The 17,286-nt window shown below is 39.4% G+C and overlaps 1 protein-coding gene across 1 annotated transcript; it reads left to right on the forward strand.

Moving 5' to 3' along the window:
• Positions 1 to 13,185: 13,185 nt before the first annotated feature.
• LOC145006774 (uncharacterized) lies at positions 13,186 to 13,590 on the forward strand. The gene has a single exon (XM_078965827.1). The coding sequence runs from the start codon at positions 13,186 to 13,188 to the stop codon at positions 13,588 to 13,590; it is 405 nt and encodes a 134-aa protein (XP_078821953.1).
• Positions 13,591 to 17,286: the final 3,696 nt, after the last annotated feature.

The following is a 17,286-nucleotide window of genomic DNA, read 5'->3' on the forward strand; positions in this document are numbered from 1 at the left end:
TCTTATATGCTTGTGCTTATTGTCTATTATCAAAGCGATGGCTCAATAATTGAAAACTTACATTTAAATAGGGTATTTAAATTATAAAATAAGATTTATTTTTAGTCAATCCTTTCAAATATGTGTCAAAATACCTTAAAAACTATATATGGTGTCTAAATTATAAAATATAATGTATTTTTAGCCAACCCCTTCAAATATGTGTCAAAAGCCAAACTTATACATTGTCGTGGGTCGAAAAGTATTGATTTTAATTTAACGATCTTATGTGAAGATTATGTATGTTTTCTCGTCCTCGTCTATAATAAACACTAGCACTCTACTATAACTTAACATAGTTAGCCGATCAAAACAAATTTCAATATAGTTAATGAGTATTTAACTATTTATCATTCAGTGTACTGTATGTCCACAATAACTTTTGGGTACTGTATTAATACTTCAGTAGTGGAAGTATCATCTCCCTTATGACATCGGTATTGCCTCGTCTAAATAGACTGAATGAATTGATCTCCTTTTTCTATAGGCGGATACGACACAAAATGGTTATATCCGTACATGCTTTGACCATCGAATAATTATCGAACTAGTGGACAATATTTTGACTCGTTCATGATTTATTGATTTCATAATAACTTAGGGCCCTGAATGCAAGTTTTGCGCTAGATAGGGTTAAATGCACCTACAATAATCGTACTATCACGCGTATTCTTAATATTTATGATGCTAAGCTTTTTGCATCAATAATTAATCTCTTGTCAACACATTACGACAAATATCATTAGATCGCATTGATAATCATTTAAGCGGCATTTGGATTTATTCCTACTTCCTAATATATAAGGTCTAATTCATTAAAAAAAAACGGTGGTTGCCATTATTGTAAACCAATAACGAAAGGTTAATAATTCATTATTAAGAGAAAATTTACTTACAAAAAAAAAAGTAACTATAAATAAGAAAACGTTTATTATGGGTTAACCTACATAAAAGCTAAATAAAAACTCATTAAAAAAGGGTTATTATCCATACACAACAATTTATATATTATACACTTATACAATACAACCCTCTAAACCATAAACTGTTTTATATGGGTAAATATATTATGTACAAATCACTCCCCTTACAAAAATAACTCAATAGCTTATTATGTTAACATCTCCTCTTGCACTCACAATGTGATATCAATAAACATTGAATATATTAGTAATTTGCGAGGCTGATGGAACATATGATAGTGAAGTGGCACCGAGTTGTAGATGATAACGAGTAAAATAAAACTTACTACTCTCAATATGTGTTACCTGCTCATGAAAAAATGAATTATTTGTAATATGCATCACATTGTTATTGAAACAATGTAAAGGTAGGTCGAGAAACATCAACATCCATATATGCAAGAAGCCAACGTAACCAAACAATCTCACAAGTAACCATATACATAACTAGATACTCAACCTATGTAAAAGATCAAGAAACAAATATCGTGTTTCTTACTTTTCCATGAGATTAGTGTAACTCCATTAAAAATACAAAAACAAAGGATGAACTTGCAATCATTAGGATCACTATCCCAATTAATATCACTATATAAACCAAATCGAACATAGTAGCATGATGTATGCTTGGATCTGATAAAGGAGCACCATTAGTCGAAGAACATCGGATATTGGTTTGAAGAGTCGTATCAACAGTTTTATTATCAGAGAGTCGTATACGTTCAAACCGATCAAATTTATACTTTTTCGTGAGATAGAAAATAACATTTTTTAGATTGAACAACCCCGATACCCAAAAAATAACACATTAAGTGCAAGTCTTCCATAGCAAAACAGTGAGCCAAATCAAGCTTTAAATACTTAATAGAATCATAATCATTATTGCTAATGATCATGTCAACTACATATAAGGAAATGATAATTCGATCTGCACTTTGTCATCTATAAAAAAATATTGAATCGTGATTACTAGGAAGAAAACTAAGATAAGTAATCACCAATAGAAAATTTCGCAAACCAAGCAGGAGGGGTTTGTTTGAGATTGTATCAAGCTTTTAAAGCCTATCAAATTCATCCGACTGGTGAGCAATACTTCGAGAGAGGAGTCATATACAATATCTTCCACTTCCGAACATATTCAATTGTTATCAAAGTATGAACGGTCTTCGTTTTTGCAATCGGAGTAAAAGTCTCCTCATAATCTGTATCATACTTTTACAAGTAACATTTTGCAACAAGTCTGAACTTATATCGTTCAACTGTCTTGTCATGCTTTATTTTGTACTTATATACCTAACAACAACCAACTATATGCTTTTCTGGTGGAAATGGAACCATATCCCACATACGATTCGAATAAAGAGTTATAAGCCCCTCAGCCATAACATCTTGTCAAAGGGGATTAGAAGCAATCTCTCTGTATGACTCCAGTTCTAACATATGATATATATATATATATATATATATATATATATATATATATATATATGGAAAAAAAGCAAAAGAATCTGAATACAAAGAATAAGAAAACTTTAGGAGCTTGTTAGTCTTGTATGTACGAGTGGACTCACATAGTGGCAGAAGATCCATAGTCATAGCAGGTGAGGGGTGGTCGTATGTGTAGGGGAGATGTTTTGATGTTGGTAATGTATCATGAACTGAGACATCTGATGCAATTTCATCAAGGACAATACAAAAAATGATAAATAACTTGAAGATGTGAGTATGTCATGTCATGTGGCTAAGCATGGATAGGGAAAATTGGAATATGGTCCAAGAAAATGACATGCCATGAGACATACATTTTCAGACTTACTGGATTAAAACAATAATATCCTTTAAAATTGATATCATACCCTACAAAACACATAACACCGATCGTGGCAGTACATATTTCACTTAACATGAGGGTGGAACACAAAACAAGAACACCCAAAAACACATAATGAGTATATAATAAGGTAAATAACCATATAGCTTTTCGAACGATGACATCCCAGAATAACTTGAAGTGTGGAACTGATTTATCACATGGACAAGTTATAAGTGATTCTCTTTAAAAACACTAGGAACCTACATGATAGTAACAAAGACCACATAGTTTCAAAAAATGTCAGTGTTTCCTTTTCGCGATAATGTTTTTTAGGAGTAACACAGATCACTTAAGGTGTATTTCCCCTAAGCACATCGGAATCTATAACATCCCAAGATTTGTCATTTATAGTCTCTGGGGATGGAAGGGTAAAGCCATGAAAAGCCTAAGGGCTAAGTTGCAATTTTGGGACCAGGAGGAGTACGTTGCGCGTACATAAGGGTATGTTGGGCGTACTAGGCGCACCCTAGTATGTTGGGCATACACTTGTGTACGCTAGGCGTACTCATGTCAGAAGGAAACCCTAATATTTAGGGTTGGGGGCTATATAAACATCCTTATGGCTCATTTTCTGTCATCATTTCTAGCCTCCATATTCTAGAAACGTTCCAAACCCTAGTTTTGTGTGTGAGTGTGAGTTAGTATGTATTTTAAGCTCTTGAAGGTGAAGGCATTGCATCAAATAGTTGAAGAAAGAGGGCAAGCTTGAAGATTTGAAGTTCTCTGGTCCTCTAGAAGCTCCAGGAGGTAAAAAGCTTCTAGCTTGACAACTATTTCGAGTAGATCTTGTATTGTTTAGTTTCTTGGCACTTTTCTTGTCCCAAAAACCCCAATATGGTGCATGATGCATTTTGGTCATATTAAGTTGTCCTTACAGACCCTGGGAAGGGTCCTAAGTGATAAAAACGATGTCCCAATAGCTGAATGTGTCCCATGCATGGAGTAGGAAGGTCTTAATGGATTAAGACCATGTGCTAAGAACTTCCTGGACGTCAAAAGTCTTAAAGTTCAAGACTTTATGAATCGTAGGCACATTTGGTCGATAGATCTAAAGTTCGGGCTTAAGTGCTTAAGCTATTAAGCACTTATGAGAGTTTTGGTTCAGACTTGCGTACACCCTGCGTAGAGAGCAGTACAGCCCGCGTACCGAGTCAACGGTTGCGTTTTTTAGTCAAAAATGGGTTGAAATACACCCCGCGTACTAGAGGGGTACACCCAGCGTACTACCCATGTTGGGATTTGCGATTTGGGCTTCGGTATTGGGCTACATTTGGACTAGTCGGACTTGGGCCTTGATGGGATCTCTGGATAAGAGTATTTTGGGTCAGTTTTGGTAGTGAGTCTTAAAATGGGACCCATATGTGGACTTGTGGATCATGGATTTGGTATTGGGCCTTGGTCCAAATTAGAGGGAAGGCAAAATGGACTATTATCATAGGTGGGACTCTTGGTAAAATTAGTATTCCCATTTATTGACTTAATATTCGTTATTTTGGATAGTTCGGGATTTTTGGTGAGACAACGATTCGGGAGTTCGATTCTTCAACTTCGATCGACATTGCCAGGTGAGTTATCCTCACTATACTTAAGGGTCTAAGACACAGACCCTTTGGATTTTTATCCTAGTTATCTTGTGATTACGTGCTGTGATGTTATGTTAGATTTTTATTTTGGGTTAGGATGATGTTATGATCAGTGGTCTGTTAGGTCTGTATGACTATCCGTGCGTGCTAGCTTACATGGTTTAAAGGATATTAGGTTGAAAGGTTTGGTTCTGCTTCGCAGCTCTTCTCTGAGTCTAACCATTGTGGAATCGAATCCTTTAGCCTAAGATTGTTTACATTGTGGTGCATGTATGCTTAGTAACCTGTAATTTGGTCTGACTGTCTGTATGTTGGTAGGAGATTATATGTTATATGTGCACATGATTGATTCGTAGTTGAGGGTATTCCATCCCGAGGATGATAGGACCATAGTATGTTGTCTCTATAGATTGTTATATAATTATCTGATATAGGTACACATGTTTGACTGGTTGTGGGCCGAGAGTATTCCATCCCGAGGATGATTGGACTCGTAGTAGGTGGGCATTCCAACCCGATGGTTGAGGGCCTGGGGTATTCCATCCCGATGGATGATTGGACCCATAGTATTTGTTATATATGTGTTATATGTGGGCATTCCAACCCGATGGTTATGGGTCGAGAGTATTCCATCTCGAGGATCATTGGACTCATAGTATGTTGGCATTCCAACCCGATAGTTGAGGGGCCTCGGGTATTCCATCTCGATGGATGATTGGAACCATATCATGTTGTTTGTTCTTGTATGTGCATTGTTGTTAGTATAGGTATTTTGGGGGTAACTCACTAAGCCTTCGAGCTTACATGTATTCATTATTTTTTCAGGTACAACGGATGACCGTAGAAAAACGAAGGCGTGACCGTACACTTCCTCGATTTATGATGATGATTTTTGGGAACTCTGATATGAAACTATTTTGAAAACACTTTGTAGTAATTAATTTTTTTTTAATGTTTTAAAAAGGTTTAAATTGGCTTGATTTTTATGGGTATTATAGAAACACTTTAGATGTTGTGTCTAGACAAGAGTTTTGAAATTGATGCATATTGTCAATAAATTAGACTGCTTCATGTGATAAACCCAAGTACATCAAGTATAAATAAGGGTATAAAAATACTGCTAAAATATACCAAAACCTAGTGTAGCTAAAGTAGGAATCGAATCCACATAGACACAAAAACACTTGGTTTATACCTCTTTGCACAAGGTATTGTGATTCGACACAAAAATAACGACAATAAAAATAAAAGTGGGATTTTTAATTAACTAACAAGAAAACTAAGAAAAACAATTGCATAAAGGAAAGTAAAGAAGATATTTTTATGAATAATTATAGTTTTAGACAATTCTAGTTCTGTGTCCATTTAAACTATATGTAACTAATTCGTGATTTGATGTTTAGACAATTTTTAACCTACGTTGGTAGATTTAATTTTACTAACCATAATCTAGACAACCTCTTAGACTTTGATTGAAAAATCATGTTACGTTTCTTACAAGTTTCCCAATAATACTCAATACTTTTCATAAGCTCAGAACGATGAGTGTCTGAACTACATCGAGAGGCTGGTGACCATCTTGGAAGGAGAGGTAAAGGTTCCGTGTAGCAAAGACATATCCTTGGTAAAGGTACAAGTAGCAACATCGGAGGGGATCCAAGTAGACTTAGGAGTCGGAGACTGGGATGCAAGAGCATTATCTGGATTGTTCATTACAGTAGGCTTCGAGGACGAAGCCTAGTTCAAATGGCGGAGAGTTATAACATCACAATTCATAGGAATGAGATCTTAGGGATTTTCATGTAATTAAGGAAGCCTACTCGACAAGTTGGAGGCCCCAACTTGTCGTGTAGAAACTAGTATACTCGACGAGTTGGAGGATCTACCTCGACGAGTTGGAGATGGATATGAAAACCCTAATTTTTTGGGTTTGCACCCTATTTAAATGACCTTAAGTCCTTTCACCCAGCCAACCTTGCCACTTTCACGTCCAGAGAGAAACCCTAATCGAGCTAACCTTCATTTTAAGTGTGTGTGTGAGGCTAAAATGTGTGTGTTTGGTGCATTTTTGAAGAGGCTAGAAAATTTTGAGGCTTGGAACGAGGAGAAGCTTGTAGATCCAGCATCTTCTTCGTTTTGACATCCATTTAGAGGTAAAAAGTCTTTACCTTGGCTTTCCATTTCTTAGATCTCTTCTTGTGTAAGTATATGGGCATTTATGGTACAAAATGGGGTCATTCTCGGGTTTGAGCTTATCATGAGAACATGGTCTCATATCTGGAATCCTCTAGGCCCTCATAAACATAAAGTTCTCGACTTTACCTAACCCTAGCCCTTCTTTATTCCCTAAACCTCTTCCTAAGATTAGTTTGGATGTTTTAGCCTCATGACACCTTGCATGCACGTAAAGTTGGCAACTTTACATAGTAACTTCACCCTAGGAAGCTAGATCTACATTTTGGAGCTTTGGTGTCGCTTAAAAGCTTCTGACTGAGAAAAGGACTGAAGGAACTCGACGAGTTGCATAGTCAACTCGACGAGTTGGATGTGGGTTTCCCGATTTTTGGATTCTGCATGAACTCGGTGAGTTAGTGAGATAACTCGACAAGTTGGTTAGGGTTGTCCCGAGATTCTGGATGATGTTGCATGCACTCGACGAGTTGTCTGGTAACTTAGCGAGTTGACTGGGGTTTTCAGGATCTTCTGAGTTCCGAAGGAACTCGACGAGTCTGTAGGTTGCACTCGACGAGTTGGGTCAACATGGACTGTTGACTTTGACTTTGACCAAGTTTGACTTTTGAGGGTATTTTGGTTATTTGAGAATTCATTGAATTGGGTCAATGGTGGTTATAGGTGTTGGTGTTCGGAGCCGTGTTTCGAGAGTTTGTTCTTTTCAGTTCCGTTCGACATTGTGATGTGATTTTTCTTCACTATACTAACAGGGTCGAAGGTACCAATATTGAACCTTATTAGATTGTTATCCTGGTTATTTCATGATGATATGCTTAGTGACTTTTTATGTCGGTATCCTGGTATATAGGATGATGATATGTTAGTGACCTGTTAAATCGGTATCCTGGTATATAGGATGATGTTATGATTTGTGATATGTTAGGTCGGTTTGATTGTTTGTACATGCTAGCTTGCTTATGATGTTTATGTGGTGACTGTATACGTGGGGTTGGGTTGAGGCAGGACCTGCTTTGTGCGGAAGGCCAACAAACCTAGGGCAGACCGGATAGACTACAGACCCATTGGGGCATATCAATTAGGCCGAAGGCCTGGAGAATGGTCCAGGTATGCTGAAGGCACGGGTGGGCGGACAAGACATGCTGAAGGTTCTAACAGTAGGCCAGATAGACTGCAGGCCCGGTGAGGGCGGTTCAATTGATCAGATATGGGAAATGATTTCTGTGAAGGTTTCTTAGATCTTGCAAGAAAAATTGTTCGGTGTCGTGGACTGGGTCACTGCCAGGGTGATCGCCAAGCTTGAGGAGTAAGTTGCAGCCTTGAAATCTGTGAGAGATGTTGCTACTAGGATGGATATTGGGGGCGTGCTGGTTGTGGGGCCACAACTACGAAAGAGGAGGAGGGACCTTTCAGCAGAGGACGAAGAGTCGGAGGCTGCTGACCTAGGTACTGGAAGTCAGGAGGATCAGTAGATATGTGGTAACTGTAGGGGAACCCATGGACTTGATTGTCACAAGTTCATGTGTTTCAAATGCGAAGAGAGAGGGCATGTGCAACGGGATTGTAAGAAGGATCAGATATGCTTTCATTGTCACCATCCAGGTCATTTCAGGTCCAACTGTCCTACTTTGGGGCCGGAAGGAATTAGGATTTTGACAGTCATCGTTCCTCAGGAGGTCAAGATCGAGTCGCAAGAATTCTCTGGTATGTAATTGGAACCCACCCCATTATGTAATAATATTATGGTCAATTGTCCTTGATCGGTATTTGTCTTGCCTTGGAGTCTTGTTGAGTGTGGATAAGCAGTAGTTTCAGGTTAGTTACATGTTTTGTATGATCAATGTGTTGCGGAACTTCATGAGTCATTAGGTCATTAGAAGTGTCAAGAGAATTTTGTTATCAAAGAATTGTAGGTAGCTAGAGTTTAGGGATTCATTAGAGGATGGGAAGTAGAAAGGTTGATTGATGGATCAAACTTTTATCATCTATCACAAGGGTTGTACCTTTTTTGTTTTTCCATGTTCACAGGAGTGAACAGGCTTGTGACCCCAGGTTCAAGTTATATTTCCAGCTCGGGGTCCGTTAGTCGTAGGGGTTGGCGATAGTATTTCAACCTGGTAAGCACATGTGAGTCGATGTAGCATGAGTACCATATTCTCGGGTAAGCCGGGTGCCATATTATTAGTTGGATTGCAAACAAGGATTAGTTCATGTCACCTAAGATCGAAGGGGAGTTTTCCCGCATACCCTCAGGATGGTCAGGATAACCCAGGAGGAAGAAGTCAGGATTTCTTCGAATGCCTGTGATAGTGTGACATCTCATGTATTCTTCATGATGGTATCGGGAAATTGTATTGTGTTGAAATTTTACTGTATTGGGAAAGTTATATCCTAGGTTGACTTTATGTTATTATTGGGTTGATTTCTAACCAGTGGGTGGTAGTTAGAACCATAAGTGCGGGAGAATTAGAAATTCTTAAGTCGAGTGTCAGGCATTGAAGGTTTTGACAGTTGTTGTTCATACTCTTGTTTCAGAATTGATCGGTAGACATTGATCGACAAAACTCTCATGTGCAGTGTGCTTATGTTTCCCTTGGTCCTTAGGTAAGTTCACCCTCATTGGTAAATTAGAAATTCTTATTTATAGAAAACTCGGGATTGGAAACCATTGAGATCGCCTTAAAAGTCTTATTGGGCTAGTTTCGTGTGGGTAGGACCCATGAAGTCTCGATCAAGTATGGGATTTTGTTTCAATCGATGATGTGGGCATCTTTTGCTATTGATAGGGCAATTCTTCATGTGTATCTATGGGGGATCAAGGTAGCATTAGGGTTGGATTGGTTTGTAGGCATCGTTAGGTCGGGATTATAATCTGCGGATTGGATTAAGAGTTTGAAACCTCAAGTGGGGGAGAGTTGGCTATATGGGAGAGGGCACCAGGATGGGCCCAGGGTTTTGCTCAACAGACCTAGGGTGATCCTAATAGACTGAAGGTCAGCAGGGCGTACCAGTCAGGTCAAAGGCCTGGAGAACGGTCCAGACAGGCTGACAGCCCAGAGAGGCGGTCCAGACATGTTGAAGGTTTTAAGAGTGGTCCAGATAGGCTGGCAGTCTAGTCATGTTGAAGACTCTATATGTATTCTGTTAAAAATACATTCAGGTATTGAGTGTACTGTTATGTTGTAGCAATTAGTAGGTCTGTCTCCTAGCATTGAGCATGTTGCTTTGTGACAATAACTTGTGGAACTGCATGTTAATTGTGCTTGTTGGTTATCACCTATGGAGTGCAATTAAGGACTGTTGGTGCTCATGTAGGAGAGCTTGAAAACTCTTGGACATCAATTTTTTCTATAATGAAAGCGTGTGGTAGGATTTTCTGTATTGTGATGCTTGTTTGGTGTTGTGTGGGACGGCGATTAGGTTCCCTCGAGGCAGTGAAAGGAGGAGAGTGTCTTTAGGGCTCATGAGGATGGGCAAGTAATGTAATACTGACAAGGTAGGTATAAGATCAGGAGCATTTCAACCATGGAATGAGGACCAGGTAGGGGCATTCCAGTCATGAGTTGTTGGCCAAATGGTCATGATTGATCATTTAATCTCTTTACGTTACTCTTTGTATTGACACATTGGTGGAGATCGGAAGACCCATTAATTAGTTAGTTTGGATAGGGAATGGTCAAGGGCTGTTAGGAGTGTCATTCGGGTATCAGATTGAATTTGTGAAATGTTTGCCCTGTATTCTTGATTGTTCACAAGTTGTTGTTAGGGATCGGATGAAATGTGAAAGTTTATGGTTTGATCATCTTCTTTCATCACTCTAAAGGTTGGTAATGGCATGGCAGAGATTCAAGGGTATGATATAGTTTTGGTGAACATATGGATTCAGATTGGTAAAGGTCCGCTATCGACCTATTCGAGGATATTTTCTGCATGATCGATTGTGTCTTCAGTCTTTAAGTTGGGGTGTATTCATGGATGGCCATTTTGGGATGGCTTATAGTGAAAATTTTCGTTGAGAATTATGAGTGTATCAATGTGAGGCATGCATCCTGGAAGACAGTGAGGTGAATGGGGAATCTTTTGGTTTGTGGTGCGAGTCACGAGTTTCAGGCGAAAGGTGTGATGTTATTGATTGTCAAATTGAGGTTTGATGGGTTAGAATGTGCCTGTTCTTTAGGTTCTGGGAACCGGGTTAGATCTTTCTCCTAATTGTCTATGGCAACACATTGTGCTTAGGAGGGTTGAGGCGATCCTGCTCTATGCACCAAGCCAAGATACCCGGTGCAGGCCGACTGAAAGTCGTAGGCACAAAAGCACCGGGGGAGCAGTAGGATTGAGGCGGAAGGCCAACAAACCCTGATAACTTCAATCCGTTTGTTGATTGGATTCGACACATTGATATTCCATCCCGAGGCTGATCGGTACAATCATGGGTGTTTGTGGTTATACACTAGCAGTTGGTTGTTACTGTATATAGGTTGGGGAGCTGAAGGAAGCTTTACCCTGTCAGCACAAAAAGGGTTCATCTCCCAGTTGCCTCCCATGGTTCGTGTTATCCCTGGAAATCCAGTCATTGAATGAGCTTTCCCAATGAAAGAATACATAATCTCTTTCCAGCAAAGAATTATCGGCGACAGCTGTAACATCCATAAAATTCAAGCCAATTTAAAACTTTTTAAAACATTCAAAAACCAATCATTATTACAATTTTTTTTCAAAATGGTTTCATGTTAGAGTATCCCCATAATCAAATCATAAAAACATAAGGAGGTGCACGATCACGCCTTCATTTTCCCGCGATCATCAGAAGTACCTGAGACAAAATCAACAACTATACGCCCAAAGCTTAGTAAGTTCCCCCAAAATACCAATGCCATACAATCATAATAATATCAGATAAACAAACATCATGCATATAGAGTCTATAACATGAATGGACCACCCACACCAGGCCTACAGTCTATCTGGCCCACTCTCAGAGCCTTTAGCATGTCTGAATGCCCTCTAGGGCCTTCAGCCTGTCTGGACTGTTCTTTAGGCCTTCGACATAACTAACATGCCCTCGTGTCCTACGGTCTATCCGGTCCACCCTGTGTATGTTGTCCTTCAACACAAAGCAAATCCGTTTCAACCCAACCCCAAATCAAGCAAATCATGTGCAAATAAATATCATATGCTAGCATATATAACAGTCAAACCGATCTAATAGATCACTAATCATATCAACATCCTATAACCAGGATACCGACCTTACTGGTCACTAAGCATATCGCCATGCTAACTACAAGGATGTAAATCAATAAGCATATCATGCAATAAACCCGTATACAAATCTAAAAAGTGTCGGCATTGGTGCCTTCCACCTTGTTAGTATAGTGAGGACAACTCACCTCACAAGTAGCTCGGGATGGTAAATGCCAAACTCCACAAATGAAACTCTAAACTCAATCACTTACATCCACCAATTATCCGCTTCCATAAATTCCCAAATTACTAAAATACCCCTAGAAGTCAAGCTGGTCAACCCATTGGTCAAAGTCAAAGTCAATGGTCAAGGTCAACAGTCCATGTTGACCCAACTCATCGAGTGTAGCTCCGTGACTCTTCGAGTTCTTCTAGAACTTAAGAAATCATGAAAACGCTAGTTGACTCACCGATTTTCCCGACAACTCGTTGAGTCCATGCGATGTCGAAATGCCGGGACAACCCTAACTGACTCGTCGAGTTGTCTCACTGAATCACCAAGTCCATGCAGAAACCAACAACAACTAATATTCATCCGGCTCGACGAGTTGATAATGCAACTCGTCGAGTCCCTTCAATCTATTTCTCATTCAGACGTTTTTAAGCTACCCCAAAGCTCCATATTGTAGATCTAGCTTCCTAAGGGACGATTTCCACGTAAAGTTGCTAACTTTACGTGTATGCAAAGTCTTAAAGGCTTAAGACATCAAAACCTAGTCTAGGATGAGTTTAGGGCATGGTGAGAGGCCAATACAAGATGAAGTTGATAACTTTATGAATTTGGGACTAAGTGGAGTCCAGATATGAGACCATGTCCTTCTGCCAAGCTTAAACCCAAGAGTGGCTCCATTAAACCCCAAAAATGACCAAAAATGTCCATAGAAGAAGATCTAAGCATGACAGGGTCAAGGTGTTAACTTTTTACCTCAGATTGGTTGCCAAAGCGAAGTAAATGAAAGATCCACTTCCCCTTTTTCGATCTAAGCTCCTCACTCTTCAAGTTTCCCTTCCAAGATCAACAAATAACACCTTTCAAGCTTTCAACACACACAATGGGGGTTTAGGACTCGATATAGGGTTTCCTAGGGCTGTTATGACGACGAGGGAGGCTAGAAATGGCCTATAAGTTTTTTTAAATATAACGAAAACCCTAAATTTAGGGTTTCCATGCACAACCTCTACTCGTCGAGTCGGGGTCCTTCGACTCATCGAGTAAAAGTCATAAAATCACGCGGGATGACTAGGTTCGTCATAGCGAGTTGGGGCCTCCAACTAATCGAGTTCGGTCAATAAAATGAGTATAAAGCTTTTAAAAGTATACCCGAGAGTCGGGGTGTCACAGCAACATATAATCTATGATTTTGTTTCTTGCAAGAACTCCAGGTTTTCAGGTGTAAGGGAAGATGGTGTTCGATATATTGGGCCGTTCCGGGTTGATACAGAGGTTGGAGAGGCGGCTTATCGATTGGGTCTTCCGGAGGAGCTCAGTCAGATTCATATCACTTCCAGTGTTTTGCAGTTGCGAAAGAGCCTGTCAGAAAAGGATGTCGTGGCATTATTGGGTGATCTTCAGGATGATGAGCGCCTGAACAACATCGAGAGGTTGGTCGCCGTCTTGGAAGGAAAAGTAAAGGTTCCGTATAGGAAAGACATACCCTTGGTAAAGGTACAAGTAGCAGCATCGGGGGGATCCAAGTAGACTTGGGAGCTAGAGACTGGGATGTAAGAGCATTATCCGGATTGTTCACTGCAGTAGGCTCCGAGGAAGAAGCTTAGCTCAAGTGGCAGAGACTTGTAACATCACGATTTCTAGGAATGAGATCTTAGAGATTTTCATGCAATCACGGAAGCCTACTCAACGAGTTTGAGGCCCCAACTCGTCGTGTATAAACTAGTCAGCCTGTGTAGAATTTAGAACCTACTCAATGAGTTGGAGGACCCACCTCGATGAGTTGAAGCTAGATATGAAAACCCTAATTTTTAGGGTTTTCACCCTATTTAAATGACCTTAAGTCCTTTCACCCAGCCACCATTTCCACTTTCACGTCCAGAGAGAAACCCTAATCGAGCTAACCTTCATTTTAAGTGTGTGTGAGGCTAAAGTGTGTGTGTTTGGTGCATTTTTGAAGAGGCTAGAAAATTTTGAGGCTTGGAACGAGGAGAAGCTTGTAGATCCAGCATCTTCTTCGTTTTGACATCCATTTAGAGGTAAAAAGTCTTTACCTTGGCTTTCCATTTCTTAGATCTCTTCTTGTGTAATTATATGGGCATTTATGGTACAAAATGGGGTCATTCTCGGGTTTGAGCTTATCATGAGAACATGGTCTCATATCTGGAATCCTCTAGGCCCTCATAAACATAAAGTTCTCGACTTTACCTAACCCTAGCCCTTCTTTATTCCCTAAACCTCTTCCTAAGCTTAGTTTGGATGTTTTAGCCTCATGACACCTTGCATGCACGTAAAGTTGGCAACTTTACGTAGTAACTTCACCCTAGGAAGCTAGATCTACAGTTTGGAGCTTTGGTGTCGCTTAAAAGCTTCTGACTGAGAAAAGGACTGAAGGAACTCGACGAGTTGCATAGTCAACTTGACGAGTTGGATGTGGGTTTCCCGATTTTTGGATTCTGCATGAACTCGGTGAGTTAGTGAGATAACTCGACAAGTTGGTTAGGGCTGTCCCGAGATTCTGGATGTTGCATAGACTCGACGAGTTGTCTGGTCGGAGAGTTGACTGGGGTTTTCGCGATCTTATGAGTTCCGAAGGAACTCGATGAGTCTGTAGGTTGCACTCGACGAGTTGGGTCAACATAGATTGTTGACCTTGACCGTTGACTTTGACCAAATTTGACTTCTGAGGGTATTTTGATTTTTTGAGAATTTATGGAATTAGGTCAATGGTGGTTGTAAGTGTTGGTGTTTAGAGTCGTGTTTCGTGCATTTGATCTTTTCAGTTCCATTCGATGTTGTGATGTGAGTTGTCTTCACTATACTAATAGGGTCTAAGGCACCAATGCCGACCCTTATTGGATTGTTATCCTGGTTATTGCATGATGATATGCTTAGTGACCTGTTAGGTCGATATATTGGTATATAGGATGATGATATGTTAGTGACTTGTTAGGTCGGTATCCTGGTATATATGATGATGCTTTGATTTGTGATCTATTAGATCACTTTGACTGTTTGTACATGCTAGCTTTCTTATGATATTTATGTGTTGATTGTATACGTGGGGTTGGGTTGAGGCAGGACTTGGTTTGTGCAGAAGGCCAACAAATCCAGGGGGGACCAGATAGACTGCAGACCCATTAGGGCATATCAATTAGGCCGAAGGCCTTGAGAACGGTCCAGACAGATTGAAGGCCCGGGTGGGTGGACCAAACATGTTGAAGGTTTTGACAGTGGGCCAAATAGACTGGTTTGTATGATATTGTTTTGGTTTGTATGGTGTTGGTATTTTGGGGGAACTCACTAAGTTTCGGGCTTACAATTTTGGATTTTGTTTCAGGTACTTTGGATGATCGCGGGAAAACGAAGGCTTGATCGTGCACCTCCTTGAATTTTATGATTTTGATTTTTGGGATACTCTGATATGAAACTATTTTGAAAACATTTTGTAATAAATAATGGTTTTTGGATGCTTGAAAATGTTTTAAATTTTCATGAATTTTATGGATGTTACATGTATAGAATCTTTGTAACAAGTAATTGATGTATTTATAAAGCCCACTTGGTTAAATAAGCATAGTCTTATCCGTCAAAAACTATGTTTGTCAAATGCATTCAAAGTTCAGGAGAGAAAGTTGAAAGCTTATACTTTTAACATTGTCAACATAAATCTGGAATAACTAAATGTGTAAAGCCCCTTTATTTTGACTTATTTTGTTTAGTTTGGGAAAGTAGATTAATAAATGTTAGAGGGCATAACGTGTTAATTTGGGTAAAGGTGGAACATTATATCTGTTTAGATAGTGCGTCGAGGCCTAAAGGAGCTTATTCGAGTTTCAAGGGTGTTGTAACGCCCTGTTCCAAATCGTTTCCTAATGCGAGATGTTGACCCAAATACTGAGTATCATCAGGATTATCACCTTTGAGGAGAATAGATTTAGACCTATTTAGGTGTGGGTAATGTAATTTGGATGATCTTGGAGTTCGGTTTGTGTTTTGGCGCCAAGGGGTATTTTGGTAAAGTGTCAATTCAGGCTTTTATAGAAATTGGATTTTTGATCGGGAAGTTTTGAGTCAAGTATAAGTTGATATAAGTGTAGGGCTTCTTGTTACGTTTCCGTGGATATAAATAACGTCGAAAACGGATAAGGGGTGCAAAAGTTATGATCATTTGAAGTTAGAAGGGTTTTGGACCAAACTGGGTATACAGGGTGTACCAGGTGGGAACGCATGGTGTTTAAAGGAAAATGGACACGGGCCAACTTGGGAATGTTAGGTGTTCCTTAAGGTAACGTAGGGCGTTCACAGGGTTGTTTCAAAAACTCATTTTAAGGGTTGGCCCCTTTATAAGCATCATTATGCACACGAACCTCTTCCATTCTTCAACCTCCTTCCTATCTAACCCTAAGAACAAAACCCTAGCCCCTATTTGAGTTATCATTAAGCTTCAAGGTGATTTATGTGTGTTTTTGGTGCTTGAGGAGGAAGAAGGAACTTCTTGAAGAGTCATTTCTTGACATGGAGCTTTTGGATCCTTGCTTTGTTCACCTAGATCTAACTTCTGGAGGTATAAAGTCTCAACCCTGACAACTCTTTCATGTAGATCTAGCTAGGTGTCACTTTGTTATTATTTTGGTCCCTTTTTGGTGGTTCTTGTGAGTAGAAGTTACTCCAGAATCTTTGAGCTTCGTATTTGGCCCTTGTTGGGGTTATGGAGTCATAAAGTTTGGATCTTGATGAGTACAAACCTTCCATGCATGATTTGATAGTCATTTGATGAAGTTTGGGACTTAAGGTTTTGATTTGGGTCCCATTGAGTTATCTTAAGTCATAAAGTTAGAAACTTTATGACTTAAGAAGTCCCTTGAAATCAGATCTAGAAGTTGGAAATTTAGACTTAATGGATTGAGTTGAGAAGATGCACTTGTGGTCCCCTTTTTAACTTAAAATATTAGATCTTGAATTCTTGGACCATTCTAATGGATAAAGTTGGAAACTTTATCCATTATTAAGATATTAAGAGCATAAAATCTAATTTTGGGTGTTGTATTCAACCCATGCATGTGTTAGATGGTCTTAATGGGTTAAAAGGTTAGAACTTTGACTTTAAGCACTTAATGGACATGAAAGGTCATAAAGTTGGAAACTTTATGACCCTCTGTGACATATTAGACCTAGATCTGTGTTTGGACAAAAAGACTTAAGGTATTAAGCGCTTAATAGAAA

Source organism: Lactuca saligna, chromosome 7, assembly GCF_052625555.1.
Source record: "Lactuca saligna cultivar CGN05327 chromosome 7, ASM5262555v1, whole genome shotgun sequence".
NCBI lineage: Eukaryota > Viridiplantae > Streptophyta > Magnoliopsida > Asterales > Asteraceae > Lactuca > Lactuca saligna.

What these genes read in the sequence shown, in the direction of transcription:
- LOC145006774 (XM_078965827.1), top strand. Translation starts at nt 13,186, where the DNA reads ATGAGTATAAAGCTTTTAAAAGTATACCCGAGAGTCGGGGTGTCACAG.